The 25,981-nt window shown below is 32.1% G+C and overlaps 1 protein-coding gene across 5 annotated transcripts in view; it reads right to left on the bottom strand.

Moving 5' to 3' along the window:
• The window catches only part of LOC114327665 (phenoloxidase-activating factor 1), a 114,681-nt gene that overhangs the window by 40,895 nt on the left and 47,805 nt on the right, over positions 1-25,981 (bottom strand). For all 5 annotated transcript variants that reach the window (XM_028276342.2, XM_028276341.2, XM_050655940.1 and 2 more), the window contains one exon: positions 19,769-20,070. In XM_028276342.2, the coding sequence (XP_028132143.2) occupies positions 19,769-20,070 (302 nt within the window). The remainder of the gene's footprint in view (positions 1-19,768; positions 20,071-25,981) is intronic.

Below are 25,981 nucleotides of genomic sequence, written 5' to 3'. Positions count from 1 at the left end.
GTAATAGACTGCTGTCAGTATGATTTCTCTAGAAACAAGTTCAAGTTAAAAGGGAATTTAAAAGACATCCTCAGTGTTCCAAATGGTTTTGACTGTGTTCTAAAATTCCTAAAAGAAACAGGTTTATTCCATCTAATCTAACCAGTGCACAGTGTTTAATCTGTAAATTTTATTGTTTGCCTTCACTAATAAGAACTGATCGTACCAAATATATATTTTGTATTTATAATGTATGTATAATGTATGTATATGTATAATTTGTATCTATAATGTTGTAAACTATGTAAACTGTTCCCGTGTCAATGACCAGTAGCTGTCGAGACACGTTAATAAAAAAAAAAGATCAAAAATTTGAATATTTAGTGACAAAAGTGCATGGTATAAAGCGGTTTCTCATAAATAATTCAAAAAGTATTAAGTTTTAACAAAAAAGTGAATATTACCAAAATTGAAGAAAAAAAATCAAATAGATTCCTTACTTGAAAAATCTTTTAAAATGAAATTAAAAGTGAGTTATAGTTGATTGACTGTATATTTTTTCAGATAGTACTCAAATCTAAGTATTCAAGCTTAAATAACGGGAAAACGATGCATTTTATAAAATATACTTACTAACTACTTGTCAAAGTACTCAAAAATTTCTATCAACTGAGCTCCAGATGAAGTTGATAACATCTAAGCTAATCAAGTCATGATGAAAATAAGAGCTTTCGATTTTTTTAGGAAAAAGTTTAAAATAAAACAGACGCTATTTTCGACAAAAAATTAAAATTAGTCCTTATTGTCCCATTCCTAGATCAAGGTTTGCACCCGCTGAGCGTAATCTCATCATCGTCATCAGCGCCACCTCTTTGACATATATGTTTAAAGGGGTAATGCCAATGAGCAACTCCATTGCAGCAGTTGGTGTTGTTTTCATGACACCTGTTATATTTAGGCAAGCCATCCGTTAAACATGGATTAGTTTGTTGATCGCTGTTGCCTGTAGCACTTTTGGTACCCAAGGAATGGCTACGTAAGTTAGCATTGGCCTAATGACAGTTGTGTAAATCCAGGCCACCACCCTGCGTGAAAGGCCTTAAGTGCGTCCGACCGTTCGCCGACACTGTTCATAGGCAATATATGTTCTTTTAGCTCTACTATCTAAGTGAGAGTTCCATGTTAACTTCCTGTCATGGGTAATACCAAGGTATTTCACCTCTTCAGAGAAGTTCAGACTGCAGTTAAGAATCCTAGGGGGTATTAAGCCTGTGATCCTTCTTTTTCTGGCGAAGAGGATCATCTCTGTCTTTTTGGATTTACAAACAATGAGTGTTCCTTACACCATGTCTCTATTAGTCTGAGAGCAACTTGTAATCTCTCACATAGTGTGTTCTCAAACTTACCGCTTTGCAAGACGGTTATATGGTCTGCATAGGCTATTGTGTAGAAACAGTTCTTGCTGAGTTGGTCAACCAGGGTATCCAAAACTATGTTCCAGAGGAGTGGTGATAGCACACCCCCCTGTGGAAATCTCCTCGTAACTATCCCTCTAACCAAAACGTCTTTTACATTTGGATGGCGTTATGCATAACTCGACCAAGCGCCAAAATATAATTTTGAGATAAATGGCTTCAAAGTTTTTCGTTTCTTGGTTGCTTAATGGTCGCTTAATGGTAAGTGGATTAATGTCGCTTGCTTTAATTTTGTTTTTCTTAGTAACCGTTAATGTGACAATAACAGGGATTTTTTCCAAGATAGTTTTAGCTATGTGTCACCAGAATCTGCTGTTATCTCGATATTAAAGAAATGGCGCTTGGTCGAGTTATGCATAACGCCGTCCATTTATGCTTATTGCTCTATTTGACAGCATACTGGATATCCATTCGCTCACGGCCAGGGGGACATTCCTGACATTGAGCTGTTGGGTGATGACTGGGAAATCAAAATTGGTTTTATCAAACGCTCCTTCAATATCTATGAATATACTTAGGGTGGATTCTTTATTATCCAGAGATCTTTCAATTCTTCCCACTACTTGATGAAGTGCAGAACCGGTAGATTCTTCCGAAGTATATGCATGTTGATTTGAATGAAGTGGATTATGAACCAGAACTTCATCTCTTATGTACCTCTCGCATAGCCTTTTCATCGTTTTCAAGGAAAAATATGTTAGGCTAATTGGTCGGAAAGGCTTCGGTAGGGTGTAATCCATCCTACCTGGTTTTGACATGAAGACCACACGTACCTCTCTCCACTCTCTAGGAATATATCTCAGAGTCAATGAGGCTCTGAACATTCCCACAAGGTGCGGCAAAAGGATATCCAGTCCCCACCGTAGTAAGGCTGGATATATGCCGTCAGGCACTGGTGACTTAAAAGGGGCGAAGCAAGATAACCTGTTATCACAAGCTTGTTAACCTTTTGTCTTAAAAAAAAGAGATATAAAAGATTAAGTTTATTACTATTTTATAGCCCACGAAACATGCTTTTAAACGGTTTTTAGGTTAATCTGATATCATAAAAATTCTATGAGTTATTCTAAAAAGAATAATAACATTTTTTTTAAAAAACATTTTGGATCGCATAAATTTAAAAAAAAATTTTGGAGCATATATTTTAATGCTATCAACTTCTTCAGGAGCTCATTGGATAGATAATTCTGAGTACTTTAACTAGTGTTTGGTAAGTATATTTTCTAAAATGCATCGTTTTTCCGTTATTTTAGCTTGAATACTTAAATTTGATTACTAACCGAAAAAATATACATTCAATTCCACTCAATAACTCACTTTTAATGAATTCTAAAAGGTTTTTCAAGTAAGGAATCTATTCGATTTTTTATTATCTTCAATTTTGATAAGAGTAACATCTTTTTGTTAAAACTTATCATTTTTAAATTTTTTATGAAAAACCGTTTTACACCATGCATTTTTTTTCACGAGAAGATTAAATCTTTGATCTTTAATAACGCAAAATGTATTGATTTATTTTAAAAGCTTGATATCACAAGTTTTGTTTAAAATTTGTCCCGAGATCGATTTGTGGGGTTATTTTTAATAAAATAATTTTGACCCCGAGGAGGGGTGGCATCGAACCCCAGGGTAAAAGCGCAAGTTGGCACCATGTTACTTTTATTTCTTGAGGTATTTTCTAACTACTCACCAATTTTCATGCAAACCGATGGAGGTTCAACAAAATCGGAGGTGAAGACCTTCAGTGACTACACTAATTTTCCACTTTCACCCCTTATTGCTACTTCATGTAGGTATCTACTGAGGTGTCAGCCTGCAAGGGATCATAATTATTAATATACAATAGACGCAGTTCATAGGACAAACTCCATATTACTTATGACGATGATTTTTGACATCCAGCTCTCCGTCTATTATTCGACCATCGGATTTCAATATGAAGTGTAACTGCGATTTTATATCTGATACCTTTTTGTGTACAGAAATGTAATATGAGCTATGCAACGCAATTTAGAGTTAAGCCGTATTCGTTTTCCCGAAAATAGAATTTTCGCAACTTTTCCAAGGTAGAATTTTTAGTTTTTAAACACACTTAGGGTATCAGTCGCCCTCATACCGGAAATTAAAAAATAGAATTAATCCTCCCATTTCGATTAGTAAAATGGCATAAGGGAGAAAGTCATCGCTGCACATGATATGATTTTCTTTAGGATTTCTCTAGGAAACTCCACAGTTTTCAAATATCTAAGTCTACTTGATTGAGATCCCATTTCTTATCTCCCTAATTCAAGAAAGGTCTCGAATTCATTATTTTTAAAACCAGTCGATAACTCTGAACTGACACAAACAATCAATAGTATCAAAAGCAAATTGAGTATATTTGACTTTAGTACTGATTGACTATCTATAAAAATTTTCTCTAATCTCACAGAAAATGTGTTGGAAATCCTCGTCTCAATAATTAATGATTCCTTCGAAAAAGGTATATTTCCAGAGTGCCTAAAGACAGCCATTATTATTCCTCTTCATAAGGGTGGTGAAAAATCTAATGCCTGCAACTATAGACCTATTGCCTTACTACCGGCACTCTCCAAAATTATTGAGAGACTCATTAAAACTCGACTTATGTCCTTTACCGTTGATAACAACATTTTATCTCAAAATCAGTTCGGCTTTTTAACTAATAAATGTACCACTGATGCCATGTTTTCTGTACTACATGAGGTTTATCAAGCACTAAACAATAATCTTTATACTGCCACTGTTTTCTGTGACTATGCCAAAGCTTTTGATTGTGTGAATCACGACATCTTGATTAAAAAACTAAATTTCTATGGAATTAGAGGTATTTCTTTGAAATGGTTCCAATCCTACTTGAATAATAGGAAACAACTAGTTAGTGCAAATGATACTGACTCTAGCCTCAAAAACATTGTATGTGGAATACCGCAAGGTTCAGTATTGGGTCCTCTTCTGTTCCTTTTCTTTATAAATGACATCACTAATTTAAAAATCGATGGGAAAATTTTTCTTTTTGCTGATGATACCAGTATCACTTGGAGCAACTCAACTATTGCATCTTTTCATGAAACTATAACTTCGGATCTACTGACGATAAAGACCTGGTCTGACTCTAATTTACTCTCTTTTAATATAGACAAAACAGTAGCAATATTCTATAAAGGAGCTCTTCAACCTTTGCCTCTTAATAACAGCCAGATCAGTACCGTTGATTCTGTAAAATTTCTTGGTGTTCTTTTAGACAGCAACCTCAAATGATCCCTTCATATCGATTCGTTAAGTAAGAAACTCGCCTCAGCTTGCTATGCAATAAGATTTGTCTCAAGGGAACTCAATTTAGCATCTTGTAAAATAACATATTTTTCGTTTTTCGAGTCTCATCTTCGATATGGTCTTCCTTTTTGGGGTTCTAGTACAGCTGCTCAATTTGATGTTATTTTTAAATTGCAAAAAAGAGCAATAGGATATCTATTTGGCCCCAAAAGATCTACACATTTTAGAAATTACTTCAGAAATCACGAAATTCTAACACTTCCATCTTTATATATTCTAGAAACGGTTTGTTTAATTCGTATACACCTTCATGTCTTTCCAGCAAGGCCCAATCATATTTACTTCACCAGAAATTCAATCTTTGATATTTATTTACCGATCCCATCCACTGAGTTAGTAAAGAAATCTATATTATATTCCGCAAAAAAAATTTACAAACATCTCCCTTTACAACTTGAATCTGCAACATCTTTCACAAAGTTCCGTAAAATGACCAAAGCCCATCTATCTAAAAGACCATATTATTCAATAGAAGAATTTCTTAATGAATAACTAAGACAATTGGGTTTCATACGCAGTAGCTTCAACTGTTAATCCCTAATGTTGTATTTTATTTGTTGTAAGTATGTTCAATTTGCAATTTATATAAATTTTGCAATTAACTGTTTTTGTCTTTGGTTTTATATCATATTTACTGTATATTAACGTTTTATCTAATTTTAGTAAATTGTAGTTGTTATTTGTTATTTGTTGTTGATATTATTTTTCTTTTGCTTTGTCCATAAAATTGTATAAAATGTAAAAATTTTCAGTGACAACAAAGCATATTTCTATTATATTTTATTCTATTGATTTCACCTTTCTGTACCCTCAATGGTTTAAGGGATACAATTGTAGCTGAACTTCTATTGAAATTCGACAGTCTATACAGGGTGTTTCATTTAGAAACGGAAATACTTGAATGGTGAATAGGGGCCACTAGGGCAGTTCTAGATATACTACATTTATTGCCCCACCGATTTTTTTAACCGAGTTACAAGGTGTTTCATCAATTTTTCCCATTATTTCTGGATCCATAACTTCAGAAAATCCTTACTTACAGGGTAGTGAATCGTAAAACGGGCCATAGGAAACTCAATGTAAAATTCAAAACTGTTGAATTCCTGCTTCCCTAATTATTTTACATCAAAAGTCATTGGAAGCTATTTGCAGAGAATTGAAATCTGTATTAGAAACAAAAGTTACAATTGCTCTACGATTTAAATACATTCCAAAATTTTGAAAAATATAATGTATTTGTACATTAGGTATGTGTGTGCAAATTTGGCCACACGTTACTATTTAACTGACAGTACGCACATTACTGACTGAAGAAAACATCTTTTTTCTACGAGCGTGCAAAAATGTCTACTTTCTCGCACGCGTTTAGTTTAGAAAGTTTTACTTTTCCGCATTAATTTTCCGCACTACTTTTCCGCACTGAATTTAGATATGTTAATATGGCCTTAAAATAATTATAATACATGCAATAAAATAATATTTAGATATTATTTGCTAATTTATTTCAAATGTATCTTACTGTGTTCATGTTTTAATGAAATTAACGCGACAATTCGATGAAATAAAATGATTTTTCCGCAAATCGCCAGGAAATTTTGACATTCCTGTCAAAATTTCTTGAAGAAAAAGTCAGGACTTCCTTACTGTAAGGAAATGTCATTTCCTTACTGTAAGGAAATGATATTTCCGTATAGTTGTTAGTGTTCTACATAAATTTCATCATCACTTATCATTTTACTTTCGAGAACACCAGCAATTAAATTTATAAGCGTCAAGTTTGACAATTCAACCTCAATACGTTTCCATATAACCCAAGTAATTTTATTAGGAATTTCAAAGCACCATTTATTTGGGAATAAAATTATCGCGTTTTTTTTAAATCAATCAATATCTGTCGAATTTTAAACGATTTGCGGAAAAATAGTATGTTTACCTCGTAGGAAAAGCCACATTCCTGGACTCTGTGTTGCTAAGTCTCGGCTTGCGCCTCGACTTAGCAATCTTCACAGTCGTCCAGGAATGTTAAGCTTTTCCTACCCGGTAAACAATGTACTATTAACATGATATTCGAAAGTCAAATCAGTAGACAATAACAGTGGTTTTGAATCGTCCTCATGGAAACCAAGATCGTCGTCATGCTAACCAATTATGCTGAAAGTTTAGTTGTGACAACCTTGTCAAAGAATTATTTTGTGTATGTATTTTCATATTAATTAAGTTAATTGATTAAGGGCCGATTGTTCGAAATCTAATCAAAAATGATCATTATCAAATATTTAATTACTGTCACAACTGTCAATGTCAACTTTGATTGGGTTGCTGAAAACATAATTATTGATTACAATTATGAAATTAGTTAAATAATTATGTTAATAATTGTTATGTTAATTGATTAACTAATCTCATAATTATAATCAATTATGTTTTCAGCAACCCAACCAAAGTTGAAATTGACAGTTGTGACAGAAATTACATATTTGATAGTGATCATTGTTGATTAGCGTTCGAACAACCGGCCCTAAGATTTGGTAATTTTTTAATCGCTCGTAGAAAATATATTGTTCCTAACTCTTGCAGAAAATCTCTTTTCCGCACTCGGCTGCTTGCCGAACTCCCGCTTCGCGTCATTCGGCAAACTGCAGTCGCGTGCGGAAAAGTATCACTTTCTGCACTTGTTAGGAAATAGCTATTTGTATAACAAGGGAGGAAAGTGCTACTTTTCCTCCCGAGAATGAAGTTTACTGCCCGACGCGTAGCGGAGGGCAGTAATCATTCAAGGGAGGAAAAGGCACTTTACTCCCATGTTATACATATGATTTTTCCACCTTCCTCTAATAACAAGTCATTTTTTCATTTTTACTTAATTTATTTATGTAACTAACCAACAAAATTTATTAAAACTAAAACTAACAAGTAGGTAGAATATAACTGTCAGCTGTCAAATATAAGTCAAATTATTAATGTAAACATTGTTAAATCAAAATAACAATTTACTGTTTTTTACCATTCTGCAAAATACAGAGTGTTTTATAAATAAACGTTAAAATGTATAGATACTTACGTAAAAATGTAAGATATTATACAGGGCGTCAATAAGTTATATTTCATGAATGACATACCATGACGTCACTTTTACTTTTCCTCCCTAGGGAGGAAAAATATTTTCCTCCCTAGGGAGGAAAAGTACAACTTTGCTCCCTACAATCAGGTCCGGAAAAGTATACTTTCGGTAGAGGTAGGTGGAAATAGTATATTGTGCAACAAGTGCAGAAAGGTACTAATTTCTCACGAGTTTGAAAAGTTGCGGTACGAGCGCAAGCGAGTGCCGCAATTCAAACGAGTGAGAAATAGCTATTTGTATAACAAGGGAGGAAAGTGTAACTTTTCCTCCCGAGAATGAAGTTTACTGCCCGACGCGTAGCGGAGGGCAGTAATCATTCAAGGGAGGAAAAGGCACTTTACTCCCATGTTATACATATGGGTTTTCCACCTTCCTCAAATAACAAGTCATTTTTTCATTTTTACTTAATTTATTTATGTAACTAACCAACAAAATTTATTAGAACTAAAACAACAAGTAGGTACAATATAACTGTCAACTGTCAAATATAAGTCAAATTATTAATGTAAACATTGTTAAATCAAAATAACAATTTACTGTTTTTTACCATTCTGCAAAATACAGGATGTTTTATAAATAAACGTTAAAATGTATAGATACTCCGTAATAGAAAATAGATATTATACAGGGCGTCAATAAGTTATATTTCATGAATGAAATACCATGACGTCACTTTTACTTTTCCTCCCTAGGGAGGAAAAATATTTTCCTCCCTAGGGAGGAAAAGTACAACTTTGCTCCCTACAATCAGGTCCGGAAAAATATACTTTCGGTAGAGGGAGGTGGAAATTACCTTTCTGCACGTGTTTCACACTATACTTTTTCTACAAGCACAGTTTTTCCTAAAAATAAAAATCACAATTTCCAAACGACGATTAATTATAATAGGTACCTATGTGATAAATTTTAAACTGTATTTAATTAATACCTACTAATCAATTTAAATTCCTTATACCTAAATAAATTGCACAGAAATCAGTTAAAAAATTAATGCACTGCCTTAATTTGTTTAAATTTAAACAATTATTACACATTATTGACATTATACTTATGCAGTCACGGATTTACACAAAACCTACTTCATTCGACGTCTCTTGCACAAGTTGCTAAATCCTTATTGGTTATTTGATAATTATAAAATGTTTAATAAGAATAAAATTGTAAAATAAAACAGTTGTAACATCCATAATTTAGTTTCTATGCTATAGTTAAATATAATAATTGTCTTATAGGTTATATATTTGTCTAAAGTTTAACCACGGATGTAAACAGAATATAACGTTACTCAGAATGCGGTAGTCCACGGATGTAAACAGAATATAACGTTACTCAGAATGAGGTAGTCAACTGTGCAGAAAAGAACTTTGCGGCACAGAAACGTCACTTTGCGGCACAGAAACGTCACTTTTCTGCACATTAATGTCAAATATCTTATACTGTGAGAAAATATCAAGTTTGCTAACATAAAACCGTGCAGAAAAGTGCACTTTGAATAGTGGTTGTAGAAAAATAAATATATTATTAATACTTTCTCCTTAATTGACGTTATCTTATCAAGTTTATTGTGTTTTAAACCATAAATTATAAAATAAATAAATACGTGAGAGTTCAAATTGTTAATACAATAACTTCATTGTCACCAAATGCAATCTTATACACATTATTGCACTGTATGTGGCCTAACTTTGGCGTGATACTGTTTAAAACGTATTATGTTTTTTTACAAAATTTTGAATAATTATTGTTTGTAGAACAATTTTAACAATTGTTTTCAATGTAGATTTCAATTCCATACAAAAAGTTTTTTATGACTTTTGACGAAAACAAAATTAGGTAAGCAGGAATTCAACAGTTTAGAATTTTACATTGAGTTTCCTATGGCCCGTTCTCCAATTCACCACCAGGTATATTTTTTATATTGGGTTTACATATGTCTCATTTAAAACTCAAACCACTCAACTACTAATGCTAAGAAAATTACAGGTACGGATTAACAAAAAATTTTAATTCATTGTGACCTTGAAACAAAACCCTATGTAATGAAATTTTCAAAACACGTTTGCAAATTTGAGAAGTGAAAAAAAAAACAAGTTTAATCTTCCAGAAAGGATCCAGAAAGAAGTGAGCAAAATCGATAAAAAACCCTATAACTCGGTTATAAAAATAATAAATGTATTATTAGTGCAGTCACTGAAGGTGGATATGAGCTATTACCTCCGATTTCGTTGAACCTCCATCGATTTGCATGAAAATTGGTGAGTCATTAGAGGATATCTCAATGAACAAAGGTGATGTGGTGCCAACTTGCGCTTTTACCCTGGGGGTGGATGCCACCCCTCCTCGGGGGTGAAACTTATTTTATTAAAAATAACCCCACAATTCGATAGAGGGACAAATTATAAGCAAAATTTGTTATATATATTTATTAAAATAAATCAAAACTTTTTAAATTATTAAAAATCAAAGATTTTAATTTTTCGTGAGAGAAATGTATGTTTTTAACCGATTTTTCATAAATAACTCAAAAACTATAAGTTTTTTCAAAAAAGTTATTATTATCAAAATTGAGGCTAATAAAAAATCAAATAAACTCCTTACTAGAAAAACCTTTCAGTATTAACTAAAAGTGAGTTATAGGTAATTGAATATATATTCTTTCGTCGAGTGCCCAAATCTCAAAGTATTCAAGCTTAAATACCGGGAAAATAGTGCATTTTATAACATAAACTTATTAAATATTTGTCAAAGATCATAGAAATATCTATCAAATAAGCCCTATAACAAGTTGATAGCATTAAAATTTATGCACCAGAAATGTTTCAAAATGTATCTTTTAAAAATTTTTCCAAAAAATGTTATTGTTTTTTGTAACTAACTCCATTAATTTTTAAGATATAAGGTTCACTAAAAACTAATTAAAAAATAATTCTAAGAGATATTAAAAAAGTTCAAAATTAGTCTTTTAAACCTCTTACCTTTTTAAAAATGAAAGGTTAAATGACCCCGGTTACATGGCTCTCGCAGCAAAATTGAAATATTAAACGTTTCTATCTCGGTTATTTTTCACTCTATGGAAATAGTAAAATGGAAAAAGTATTTGGAACAAAAAAAACTAAAATTTAGTTAAATACGATTTTTTAGGTGTATTGAGCATTTTTGGAGTTATTATCAAAAGAAAATGAAAAGTACGATGATTTTAAAAATTCTGATTTTTTTAAATTATTTTTATTTTCAAAAATATGCATTCTAAACCGGTCAAAATTGTCGAAATCATTAACTATGTTAACCTAAAGAAATTCTTGTGAGAATTACTACAAATTTTAATTTTTGTGGTAATGGCGTAAGTTTTATTTTTCACTTTTTCCTAAAAAAAATCGAAAGAGTTCTCTTATTTTCGTCATAACTTGCTTAGTTTGTATGCTATTATCTTCTACTCAAGCTCATTTGATAGGTATTCCAAAGTACTTTGACAAGTGCTTGACAAGTATATTATATAAAATACATCGTTTTCCCGTTATGTAAGCTTGAATACTTAGATTTGACTACTCGTCGAAAAAAATATACATTCAGTTACCCATAACTCACTTTGAAATAACATTAGTTTAGTTATTTAAGTGGGGAGTGTATTAAATTTTTTATTATCTTTAATTTTCGTAATAATAGCTTTTTTAAAAAAGGTTATAGTTTTTGTGTAATACGTGAAAAACAGCTTTAAAACATGCATTTTTTTAAAGAAAAAATAAAATTTTTGATATTTAATAACTCAAAAAGTATTGATTTATGTTAATAACTTTATATAACAAATTTTGCTTAGAAGTTGCCTCTCTATCGATTTCTGGTATTATTTTTAATACAAAAAATTTCACCCACGAGAAGGGGTGGCATCCACCCCTGGAGTAAAAGCGCAAGTTGGTATCATGTCACCTTTGTTCCTTGAAGTATCTTCTAACTACTCACCAATTTTCATGAAAATCAATGAAGGTTCAACGAAATCGGAGGTGAAAACCTTCAGTGACTCCACTATATATGTATATCTAGAACCGCCTCAGTAATAGTGATGTTGATTATAGTTAATTTCGAGTATTCGTTACAAATCGTTACTTTCGTATAAAGAAATCATTTACAGTATTCTTTACTTCGATTACTATGATTACTTTTGTATTTGAGTACCGGTAATCATAATATATGAGGTAATCATGATATTATCGAAAATCGTATTTCTCAGTAGGTAGGTATTTTGTATAGGTATTCCGATATAACAAGTAATCATTTACAGCATTCGTTACTTTGATTACCTACTATGTCCGGTAATCATATCGAAAATCGTATTTCCAACATTAACATTATCATTTCCACATTTTTCCGGTCAGTCTAGCTAGAAAGTAATCAAGTATACTGGTTGTAGATACAATAGCCGTTATTCGCTCTGATACGATTGATACGAAGTAACGAAGTAATCAGAGTAATCAAAGTAACGATTTGCTTCTCTGTATAGTAATCGTTACTTTCGGTATTCGTAAGTAACGAGTACTTTGTAACGAATAGTTAATTTTTCAACATCACCATTCAGTAACCTGTATTCACCATACAAGTATTTCCGTTTCCCAATGAAACACCCTGTATAGATCGTCGAATTTCAGTAGAAGTTCAGCTTTAATTGTATTCCTTATTAAGCCTTTGAGGGTACAGAAAGATGAAATCAAAGATAGTTAAATATGTGAAAACTGTGGAGTTTCCTAGAGAAATACTAAAGAAAATCACATCATATGCGGCGATGATTTTCTCCCTTATAGGGGAGTGCATATAGATTTTCACTTCGAAAAAAATCAAACAGGATAGAACTTTTTGTGATTTCATTAAGAAATGTTTAATAAACAACATATCAAAAAGTTCTACGCGAGAAGTGGGTGCTTTATTTTTTATTAAACAAGTGAATTGCGAAACTAGATGTTTTTTTTAAATAACTCCGAAAATATAAATTTTTGAAAAAAACTGACTTGGCAAATGAAAAATTCAGAAAATTTTTAGAAGAATAAAGATTTTTCTAAAATTAAATCTGTAGCTTCTATAATTTTTTATTTATAACGCCAAAGTCACCCTTCTCACAAACATTGGCGCACTGTAAACGAGCCTACGTCGAAGTGCATGGTTGAGTTTTTTTAATGTAATTCTTGAATTAATCGATCAAATGGAATTTTACAAATTGAACATAAAACAAGAATAATTAAGCTATCTTAAAGTTATAACAAAAAGAAACAAAATGTATGAGCATAAGTACTGTGTGGGCTGAAATTGAGACTTGACATGAATTTTGTTTAAAAATTATTTAAAAATGTGTAACTAATACAATTTTTCTTAAAAAACTCTCAATTTTGCACAACTTACCTTCCAATCATCTTACTAAACGATGTTTTACCAAAAAAAAATCTCAAAAATTTTACTCAAATGATACGAGGTCTCAAAAAATATGTAATTTTTGAAAACTTAATAGTTTTACAGAATTAACACTAATTTAAACGGTATTACGCAATTTTCAACAGATCTATTACAGTTTTATAGGGGCTTTTTAAAGCTCAGGATGTAGTCTTTAAAATTCACTAAATTATTTTACTTTAGAAATGAAATAAACTATTTCTTTTTGAGAAAATTAAGAAAGATAACAAAAATGTAATACAAAAACCGAAAATTACCAACTAAAAAAATGTTTATACAAAGTGATCAAAACTTTTTTCTGTAAAACTTATCTAAAATACATTTAATAATAAAATTCAACAATAAGAAAAATGTTCAACAAAAAATTTTTTTTAGCTCTTATACAGTATGTCTGCGTAACTTGGAACCTATTGATAACTTTTTTATTATCAGTTTTACGAAAAAAGGTATTCTTTATAAAATACCCTGCATCGTATATAATCCAAGATGCAACCAACAAATATCAAATCTTATTAATTTTATACAAGGCATGTCAAAAAATATGAATTTTACTCAAGAGTAAAGTACCTTTATATTTCAGAATATCGAAAAAAGTTGATGTTAAAAAAGTTGTTTGGTATTAAAAAATGTTTCAGTATTCAACTACATCCTTCTAATTAAAATATTGTGAATAATAAAGGCACTTGACTCTTAAGAAAAATTTATAATTTTTACATACCTCGTATAAAACTGAAAAAGTTTGATATCTGATGGTTGTATCATAGATTTTAGACCAGGTAGAGCATTTTATGAAGAATAACTTTTTCCGTAAAATTGATAATAAAATAGTTACAATAATTGTAATAAAATCATGATGGGTATCCGTAATTTGAGAAACAATTGAAATTTTTTTTCGATTAGAATAATGTTATTGTGTATTAAAACATAGTTTTTAATTTCAAACATCTTTTTATAATAGTATTTTTTGATATTCTGGAATAAAATTACTTGAGACTCTTTAAAGAAATTCATATTTTTGACACAACTCGTATAAAATTGATAAAATTTAATATCTGGTGGTTGAGTTTTAGATTTTTGACTTTCCAGAGTATTTTATGAGGAATAAATTTTTTTCGTAAAATTGATAATAAAAAAGTTTTCCATGTGGTTTCTAGCTACGCAAACCTACTCTATAAGAGCTTCTGTATAAGAATATTCAAATTGTAATGCCATATTCGGATTCAGCATATGCAAAAACAAAATAGAAACATATTTGATCAAAGTAAAATGATGAATTCAACGATATTTTTAAATTATTTTTACAAAAATTTTTTTTTGGTTAAACAATTAATCAACAATTAGCGGCCAAATCTGCGACTAGAACTTTTTACTTCAACATGTATAAATATAGTCCATTCTTTCACGGTTTTTGCTCTAAACTTTAAAGAACCGCTTGGATTGACATGAAATTTGGCATGCGTATAGCTTACATGTCATAGAAAAAAAGCGATATACTGCCGATGTGTGCTTTTGCCCTGGGGGTGACTTTAACCGTCTCTTGAGGGTGAAAAAATATATGTCCAAAATAAGTCCGGAAATGGGTAAACTGACTAATTTTAAGTAACTTTTGTTCTATAGAGCTTTTTCGCCAAGTCAACACTTTTCGAGTTATTTGCGAGTGAATATGTTCATTTTTATGGTTAAAAATAACCACATTTTTAGACGATTTTTCGCAAATATCTCAAAAAGTAACTATTTTGTCGAAAAAACGTTCTTAGCAAAAATATACTTTATAAAAAAGTAAAAAAAATGGTGTACGCGTTAGGTCTCTGGATCTCGCAGGACCAGAGTTATAGCCAATGAAAAATAGATTCATATTCACCAAATTTCAAATAGAATATTTCGACGTGAAATATCCAAAAAATTAAGCAATTTTTGGGGGAAAACTCATTATAACTTTTTTTAAAGTGTTTAAGAAAAGCTTTATTTCTGTTTTTAGAAAAAGTTTCCAGCTTTAAATTTAAGCAAGTTACGCTCAAAATAAAGTTGGTCCCTTTTGTTTTTGCAAAAAAAAATCGGAAGATCAACCCCTAATTAGCAACTTAAATGAAATTAATCTTTACCGCTCCACAAATTATTTTACTTATATTGTGTTTATATGATCTGTAAGTTTCATCGATTCAAAGTGCTTATTTTTGAAAAAATTTGGTTTCAAAGTGAAATTTTTAAAAATTTAAATTTTGAAAAATATGCTTTTTTTCAAAATTACTTAAAAATTGTTAGAGATACCAAAAATCTCGAAAAACAAAAAAAGTGATATTTGCTTTTCTGAATATTACGTATTTTTTTGTTTTTCTGTTAGACAAAAATTGATTAAGATTTGATTTCTAAATTTGCATACATTCGTGATCAGTGACTCGTTCAACCCATTTTAACTAAAGCCCTTTCAATAATAAGGACTTTGAACCGATGAAACTTACAGATCATATAAACAATATATACACGAGTCAAGAAGCTTGTGAAGTCGTAACGATTAAGTTCATTTAAGATACTAATTAGGGGGTGATTTTCTCGATTTTTTTTACCAAAACCAAAATGGACTAACTTAATTTTGAGCGTAACTTGTTTAATTTGGGGCTAGAAATTTTTTTTATAAAACAAAAATGAAGCTTTTTTTAAACACTTTAAATAAGTTTTAATGAGTTTTCCCCGAAATCTGCTTCAATTTTAATTATTTCACGTTAAAATATTCCATTTGGAATTTGACGAATATGAACCTATTTTTCATTAGCTATATCTCTTCTTCTACTAGGTGTAGAGACGTGATGTATACACCATTTTTTTAAATTTTTTACAGGCTATATTTTTGCTAAGAACGTTTTTTCGACAAAATATTTACTATTTGAGTTATTTGCGAAAAACCGTCTAAAAGCGTGGTTATTTTGTTGAAAAAATACATATTCACTGCCAAATAACTCGAAAGGTATTGGCTTAGTGAAAAAACTCTATGGAACAAAAGTTACTTAAAATTAGCCAGTTTATCCATTTTCTGAGTTTCTTTGGACGAATATTGTTTAACCCCCAAGAGGGGGTGAAAACCACCCCCAGGGCAAAAACACATATCGGCACAATATCACTTTTTTTCTTTGACTTTTTAGCTATGTGAATACCAAATTTCATGTCAATCCAAGCGGTTCTTTAAAATTTAGAGGTTTTGCAATATTTTGCCGTTAAGGAACGGACTAATAACCTAACAAATAAGGTTTTAGAAAAACCGAAACAATGCATTTTTTCGTTCTAATTTCACTCCCCTATTATGCCATTTTACTACTTACACGGAAGTGGTGTTTTTCTGTACAGTGGGCTTCAGATATAAGCAGCATGTCAAGGTTTTCATTGTTTATATTATGACTTTACTTCATCAATATGTTGTTAAAGACCATTAGCATTCCAGACTACTATTTTAAACTTATATTGTGCTGCTATTATGAAAGTTTATTAATGACCGTGGTTAGTAGATTAAGTATGGTTCCTATTTGTTCTGTAAGTTTTCCTATCATATTTTCTAATTTGTTTAGATAATTTTAATTAGCTGTGTAAGGGGACATTTCTTGTGTACTTGGGAGCAGGTTTAGATTTGAAGGCACTTTGTGATGGGGATACACAAGTGAGACATTTGTGGTGTTATGTTTTCTCTGCACTATTATACGGAGCGGAGGCATGGACGCTTACAGACACCACTATTAAAAACTTGAAGCATTTGAGATGTGGCTTTACAGAAGGATGCTGAGAATATCGTGTACAGCAAATATCACGAACAAAGAAATTCTAGGAAGAATGAAGAAGGAACCGGAGATTGTGTTTACCCTCAACAGCATAAAATTGCAGTATATGGGACACGTTATGAGAAATCAGCACCGTTGCTCTCTGCTGCAGTCCATATTGCAAGGTAAAGTCAAAGGTAAGCGAGGACCCGATAGAAGAAGAATATCATGGCTGAGGAATTTGAGAACATGGTTTAAGAAAAACTTAACAGAACAGTTTCGAGCCGCAGCGAGCAAGGTTATGATTGCCAATATCATTTCCAACATCCGAAACGGTTAGCAACCAGAAGAAGAAGAAGAAATATATCGTCGGTCTAATGAGCAAATTGTCTAAGTCCATTTTTTCCGAAAATTGTTTTTTGGTGTCATCTGGTAGTAGACGGTAAAATCTACCGCCTGACAATTCCCACAAGCGCCATTATTTTTTTATTTCGCGCCAATTTTGCTAAACGAATTTTGCTGAAGTCCAAACGTTCTTTCCCATTCAGACGAATATTGCCTATGTCAGTGTTTCTGAAGTTGTTTTTATCGAAAATGTTAGAAAATGTAAGTAAATAAATATATTTTGACTATTATTATTAATATGGATATGATTCTTTTCATGAGCATTTTTCAGTGCGTCACAAATGATAGAAAAAAAGGTAAGTCCGTGATAATATACATTTTAGTGACATGAAATTTTAGTTAATTCTACAGTTGTCACATTGTATTTGCAATTTGGCATAAAATCAAATCAATTGTGTTTATTGCATTTATAAAATTGTATTTTCTTTGATTTGTATAGTCTTATAAATTGTATAGATTATATTCGTAGATATTGTTGTAGAATTGTTTTTTTAAAGAAATTCAAAAAAAAAAATTAAATTTATATCAACGACCATGAAACGATAGTTTTTCATCACCCTGTATATGGCCAAATTTGTTTAGAATTTAAGTTTGCTTTTAAACAAGTGTTTCGGAAAAATTAAAACGATTAGTGATAATTATTCGACGAAATGGACGGGGTATTAACAAAACATTTCGGTGATTAGAAAGTGGAGAGAGCGTTGACGGGACAATAAAGTTTTTAAGATCCTTCCGGGAAGGTATTTTAATGTGGTATATAAGCTGTATTATTCTAGTTCTAAAAAGTAGAAAGTAGAAAATAACTAATTATGATTTTCTTTGAAATTTGACAAATTGGAAAAAGTCATGTGGAAGAATATTGGGTTTCTTAAGAAATAAATGGTTTCAGAGAGGGTTTTTGTTTATTGGACGAAAAATATCGGGAGAAGGGATAATGGATGTGAGAGTATGGATTTGAGAGAAAAATAAAGTCTGTGTAATGAACATCGAGAGAAGGCAGCCGAGTTTTTAAAAGTGTAGAATCAGTGTAGAGTTGGTGTGATCAGCCTTTGCGAGCAGAATCAAGTTGAAACCAAATCGTCGACCGGTTGAAGAGCTAATTTCCTGGTCCGAGGGAGATTCCTTTGTTTTGTCTAGAACGAGTAGCTGATTATTATCCTTTTGTGCACTAGATATTTGAGCAAGTCCTGTGTGTTTTTCTTGGAAGCAGTTTTGACGAGGGGGATTTTTTCGCAACAACCAGAGAGTACGTGTTGAGAGAATCAAGGACAGCGCAATCCAGAAAACGAGGTAGTGAAGAATAAAAGGTTAGTCAAATAATTTGTCTGAATGGAGAAAAGTTATTTATATCAAGACCATATTTGTTTACTTGTTTATTGAACAATATTTTTGTAACACAGTTAGTCATTTCAAATTTGAGAAATCAATTCAAAAGAAGAAAAGTAAAATTCATTCAATTTAGTATGAGTAAATAAGAAATTAATTAAATAAATAATTTTGTCAAAACAAGAAGATATCAGAGTTAGAGTTTTAATTTATTAAGTTAGAGATTGTTGCAACAAAGTTAAATTTTAGTATTTTTGAATCATATGTACACGGCATTTAATAAAAACAATAGATTACATTTATACGAATTTAAGTGTTGTCAATTTCCCTGTTTCTACCCTGGAAGACGTAAGCAACTAGAAATACTAGAAGCCACAGATTACAGGTATTGTATCAAATACAAAATAAGCCCAGATAATAAAATTGATTGGAAAATTTAATTGGAATTTAGTTATGTCTTTACATGGGCAATAAATAAAATAATTGGATAATCAATCAAATTAAGAATGTGCTAATTAATCTAAGTAAATAGAAAAGGTAGAGCATAACAATATATTATATAATTCGTAAATATTTTTTTCGATTATAGCGCCATCTATTGACAGTTAGAATAAATGTTATAAATGTCACCGATGAAATGTAATCACCGACGTGCGTTTTTTCTGTCACATAAAATTTAATGCGTTAAAATGAAATCGAAAAACTGTGACGAACTGAAAGATGCTCATGAGAAAAAGCATATAGTATATAAGTAGAAAGTTTGTTTAAATATTTTGTTTAACTAATTTTGGTCAATTATATATTGCATGGAGTTACTCAATTTTCTCTTTTTTTACTTTTGCTCAAAAGTCTTTTGTCTCTCCTGTAAAATTTTCAATTTGTGACTTAGGCAATTTGCTCATTAGACCGACGATAATATATTGATTGCTTACCTGAAAACCACAAGTACTTCTGTCAGGAAGAGCTGAACTTCTAGTAAAAGCGGCTGGAAGTACTCTTCCCACTGGATTTGAATTTCCCACTGGATCTGAAGGTGGATTTCTAGTAGTTGAAAATTCGATAGCAGAACCACAGCAAACCAAAGGTGCCGTGTCGTAACCGCATTGTGACTTTTTCACAAAGTTTAATTGTGATGGAATGCGATTTCTTATTGCTTTCACAAAATGACTACAGTCATAAATTGATGCACATGTTGCTAATTCTCCATTGGGCGTAGTACATGTGCTTCCACGTTCTATAAAAAAATACAGCAAAATTAATTATTTTACTTTATTCATGGTAGTGGATCCCAAACGGGGATTTTTGCAGTTACTCGAACCTCGAAGGGAGAAACCTTGTACCCTGTAAATGTACCTCTACCATAATATATTGGATCTTAATACAGGGAAGCTTGTTAAGAGAGGCCCAAATAAAATCTATCCTTTAGAAAAATTCGAAATCACCAGACTAAGATAAGGTAAGTTAAGTACATGCAAAAGAGTGCATATAGTCGGTTCGCTAAACTCAGACACAACTGGCTAGTGATTTTAGTAAGTAATTTTGCCAATTTAGTAAAATTGGCAAACAATAATTATTAAATAGTTGCTAATAATTACTAAATAGTAGTTTTCAATTTTGGCAAAATTGGCCAAAAACAAAAAAAATTCCCACTAAATTCACAAGCCAGTTGTATCTGAGTTTAGCGAACCAACTATATTTAAAAAATCTGACAATTTGAGCGGGTGGAAATGGGTGAGTCACAAAGTTTCACAAAAAAGCGAATATTTCGCAAAATGATGGTCAGATCGAAAACCAAAAAAATTTGTGTTCAATATTTTTGAAAAATTATCGAATGGCACCAAACACGACTCCCCAAGGAGATGGGGCGGGGGATTACTTTAAAATCTTAAATAGGATTCCCCAATTTTTGTTGCAGGTTTGTATTATTTACGTGAAAATAAGTAACTTTTATTCGATACATTATTTTGAATTATGGATATATGGCGCTAGAATCGGATAAAACGATTGTTGGAAATGAAAAATTGAATTAAAAATGGATAATCGGAAAAAGCACCAAACACGACCCCTCACGGAGATGGGGTGGGATGTTACTTTAAAATATTAAATAGGAGCCCCCAATTTTTATTGCAGGTTTGGATTCTTTACGTAAAAATAAGTAACTATTCGAGACATTTTTTTGAATTATGGAACAACCATTTCCAACAAACGATTGTTGGAAATGGAAAATTGAAATAAACAATGGAAAGTCTTCCTCTTTATGGAAAACTTTACCTAACTTTTTTTGGTTTTAGGACCTACTCGTCACAATCCAATTGGTCCCCATAACGCTCAAGGAACTGCAACTTTAGCAAAGTTATGATGTTAAAGAAAATTATATACTTATAGAAGAAACTTGTTTTGTGTTAGTTACGGTAATGAATAAGTAGGTGTAAACTATTAAACTATAATAATTAATTGTCATCGAAGCTTTTATTAGTTACAGATTTTCTATAGATTTTTATAATACAACAATTGTATTTAGACCACTAACCAGTGCACCCTTTTTTAAAATAATATTATTCACAAAACACAAATGCGTGTACTTTTGAGCAGACTCTCTACATACTCGTATAAAGTCAAGTAATAAATTTTATAAGAAGTCATTTCAAACAGATGTACTCTAACTCTAGACACTCTAGAGCAGGGGTGGGAAAATACTTTTAAGCGTGGGCCAAAATGACATTTTCAAAATATCTCCCGCTGTGTACCCGCCAATCTTTTTGGTGAAGTTATTTTCCTGCACTTTTCAAAAAAATTTTGGACACAAATGCTATAAGTATAATTTTAAAGCATTTAGACAAAGAAATTTAATGAAAAATAATTTTTCAACGGGCCAGATAAAGTAAGCAAAAGGGGCCGGATCCGGCCCGCGGGCCGGCTTTTGCCCACCCCTGCTCTAGAGCTATAATATAATGTTAAATATATTATTTTTAGCACTATTAATAAGAAGTAAATCCTCCATATATGATGTGTTAACTTTAGTATGTCATATGCAGAGTAGAGAAAAATAATCCGAATTTCAAGAATTATGGTTTTGAAATTGTAAAAGTTTGGCAAGAGCAAACCAGACACCATGATGCTTGCTAATTTTGAATCACAGAGAAACAATTATTTAAAAAAATAAAAACAATTTTTCTTTCTGACCTAATATCGTCATCATCATCCTTCCGTCTTTTCTGGGACGGCTTATTGATCTTCTACCATCTTATCTCTCAAGAAACACTGTCTTTAACACCCTGTTTTCCTCTGATCTTATCACATGACCTGTTTATATTATCCGGTAAGCTTCTATACTTCTGACGATGTTGTCTGTAGCATACACAGTAACCAATTCAGGATTATGGCGCCTTCTCCACTATTCTGTCAATTTATCTCTTAGCGGGCCAAATATCATTATGAGAACCTTCTTTTCAAATACCAGCAGCTTATTTATTTCATGCTAAGGTAGAGTCCACGTTTCACTTCCATATGTACAACTGGGTGAATAAGTGACATGTACAATGTTAATTTAGATTTTCTTTTTAGCAGCTTAGATCTTCCTAATATGAGCTTAATTGTTCCTATAAATTTATTGGAATATTTTCTAGCAACTTTGAATATTTCTATAAACAGTTTGTTCCGTGTACCAACACTAACCTGACCTTTGATCATCCAGCCAAATTCTACTGTTTGAGCTATGTACTTAGCCTTCCGCAACTAACAAAAGTTTTCTGAATATTAAGCTAACATCGGTCAGAGACAGACTTAGAAAATGTTTCCATTGACACACTTTCTTAGATAGGATTTTGTTAACTCCTTTAAGGAGTGAAATTAAACAAGAATAATACTTATTTTTAATTTATTTATGCCTGGTTGCACCAACAGATCATATTCTTAAGCCGAGAATATCATAAGAATTAATGTCATATATGTATTTACAATAAAATATAATAGGAATATCATAATATAAATACTTGATAACAAGGTAAGAATCCAAAATTAGGGTGCAACGCAAGTGATACTTCCGGTGGTCCTATCTATAAGCAGAGCTTAGCTAAGCTGTAGCTTAAGATCTGTTAGTGTAACCAGGCATAAGCGTCTTAAACATTAAGAAAACACCAAACAAAATAAAAACAATTACATAACATCTCATTTGTGGAAAACAAGCTCAATATTTCCATTGCTAATTTCTTGTAACCAGATTCTCCTTTTACTACTGGCAGTTGGTTTACTAAATTATCAGCACTTGTTCGCACATTATTTCGCTAATCTAAATATTTTCCATCGAGTACGTCACGTCCATCGAAACAAAGTTCACTGGTCGTTCTCCGAACTGCTAATACAGTGCCACGTCATCATCCATAAAATATGTCGCTCACAGATCAACAGGTCCACATAGCAACAGGCGCTCAGAGCAAGAGTGGCCTAAGCCACAAATTGAGCATTTTTAGATTAATATGTATATCAGTAAAAGCAGCAACTTTAAATCTTCGGATTAACAGGGGTCTACACAACCTACTTCTATAATATAGAAAAATATATTATTATACGGCTCACACTCCCTCTAAGGGAAAATTGACTCATCCCAGATACCTACGGTATCAAAAGGATTGAGCTCTGGTGGGACTCTTTCCGTGTTATCGAGCCCTAGGTGACTTGGTATGCTGGAGTATCTCCCAGAAATTTTCGTACGCATATGGCCGTCGCGAGTAGTACCAGTAGTAGACATAATAATCGGTATCGTCTGGGTAATTTGCATTCTCCATTGCCTTCGTATTTGAATTTTCAGATCTCTGTACTTGGCAATCTTTTCAGTAAATTTACTAGGTAGATTATTTTTGTTAGGTATCGCCACATCAATTAGTGTTGTTTGTCTTGTTAATTTATTAACTAGTACGAGGTCTGGTCTATTATGTGTCACTGTTTGGTCTGTAAGCACAGTACGGTCCCAGTATAGCTTGTAGTTGCCATCCTCAAGCATCCTCTCGGGAACGTATTGATAATACGGGAGATGGTCTGTTTGGAGAAGTCCCAGCTTATAGCTATCTCTTGATGAAGGATTTTTCCCAATGTGTCATGCCGTTCCTTGTATTCAGTTGCATTAAATGCCTAGCAGCCCCCTGTAAGATATTGGATGGTTTCTTGGGCTTGACATCCATATCGGCATCTGTCGTTTTGAACCTGAGGGTCTTTGATGATATATTTCAGGTAATTTCTGGTTGGTGTAACCTGATCCTGAGTGACCAGTAATGAACTCTCCGTTTCAGGGAACATCCTTCCTGATGTCAACCAATAGTTCGACGCTGTAATGTCGACATAGTCTTGGCTGACCTCATTGGGATGTCGCCCGTGCAGAGGTTTACCCATCCAGGTGCGCATTTTTTCGTCTTTAGTGAGGTGGTTTATGCGCATTTCCGGTTCCCTCAGTTTGATCGGTGTTGTGTTATCTACTGCGCAAATAGAGCGATGTAGAGTAGATGTCTCTGCATCTGAAAATAAGCTCTTAAGTTAGCAATTTGTTTATCTAATTGCTCACCTATATCCATAAGTCCTCTTCCTCCTAGATTCCGTGGTAATGTCGTTCTTTCTACTGCACTTTTAAGATGGTTTTTTTGTGCCTTTGTAAGGCGTGTTCATACTTTTCGCTGAATATTTTCTATATCTGTTTTTGTCCACTTATTAATACCAAATGAATAGCTAAGCGCGGAACAAGCGTAGGTGTTTAGTGCTTTAAACAAATTTTTACTGTTAAGCTGTGAACGAAGCAGCTGTTTTATCCTTCGTATAAACTCAGTAGTTATCTCAGTTTTCATTTGCTTATGGTCAATTTTCCTCTCTTGCTTTACTCCAAGATATTTATACATATCGTTTTCACCCATGGCCTCGATGTTCTGGCCATTTTGCATATCGAATCCTCCGGGCTGTACTTTTCCTCTGACTATATTTTAAACGCGGCACTTATCTAGTCCAAAGTGCATATTAATACCATTGGAGAATGTTTCTACTGTTTTTAGCATCTGTTCTAAATTGTGTCGAGTAGAAGCCATTAATTTCAAATCATCCATATACAACAGATGATTAAGCGGGTTCGTAGCCAAACAGAACCACAGAGGACTCAGCTAGTCTCCTTGAAACAGGCCCCGGTTGATTGCGATATTTTCCGTTTCGATATTGTTTTCACCAGGTATTTGGAGGTGAATTTTAGTCTTCCAACTTGTCATTATATGCCTTAAAAAATTCACTTATTATTATATAATATATAATATTATTTAATAATATTATATATTATATTATATAATATTATTTGGCTAAATGGCGCTACATAATTTGTATTAATTTTTTGTATTTTGTATTTTGTATTAATTTATTACATTAAATTACAAGAATTAAGAAAATTAAGAATTTAAATTAAGAAATTACAATATCAGCAAAATGAAAAAACAACATTTATATGGCATAGTATAACCGAGAGTCTTTGAGAAACATTATCACATTATTAAAGTTACTATTATCACTAAGAGTGGTAGTTTGGTCTTCATCCAGTTTATGTTGTCTTCGGGTGTTCGTGTTTAGCTGGCACTCAACTAGTATGTGTTTGACGGTGACACGAGTGTTGCAGGTATGACACCAAGGAGGATTTCCCTGGCTCATCAGGTAACTATGTGTAAGACAGCAATGTCCAATTCTTAGTCTTCTCATGACAACTTTGTCTTTCTACAAAGTGCTGGTATTTTTTAGGCAGGTATTCCGAGTTGAATATTATGGAGTTTTGAGTTTGTTCTATTCCAGAGGTTTTGCCAGACTCTCAAGCACATTTGGTTTACTGTATGTTGTACCCCTTAATGAAATTATTGATCACGGCTGCCAAATTCTTATGGCTATGTACAATGCCCCGATAAGTTTCAGGAAACCGAATATTTCTGAGCAGTTTAAACTGAGTAATATCCAATTAGCTGAAACCTACCGATACAGAATGTACTTAATGGCTATTGCCAAAAATAAAAACATTGTCATTGGAAAAATTATTTCATCTGTGGATGCATTTACCCAGCATTTAAAAAGGGTATATTTACAAACACAAATTTGGCTGCATGGAGAGGACAGTAACATGAACCCAACCGATTGGG

Source organism: Diabrotica virgifera, chromosome 7 (genome assembly GCF_917563875.1).
Source record: "Diabrotica virgifera virgifera chromosome 7, PGI_DIABVI_V3a".
Classification (NCBI taxonomy): Eukaryota; Metazoa; Arthropoda; class Insecta; order Coleoptera; family Chrysomelidae; genus Diabrotica; species Diabrotica virgifera.
This window is presented reverse-complemented; position numbering and strand designations above follow the sequence as displayed.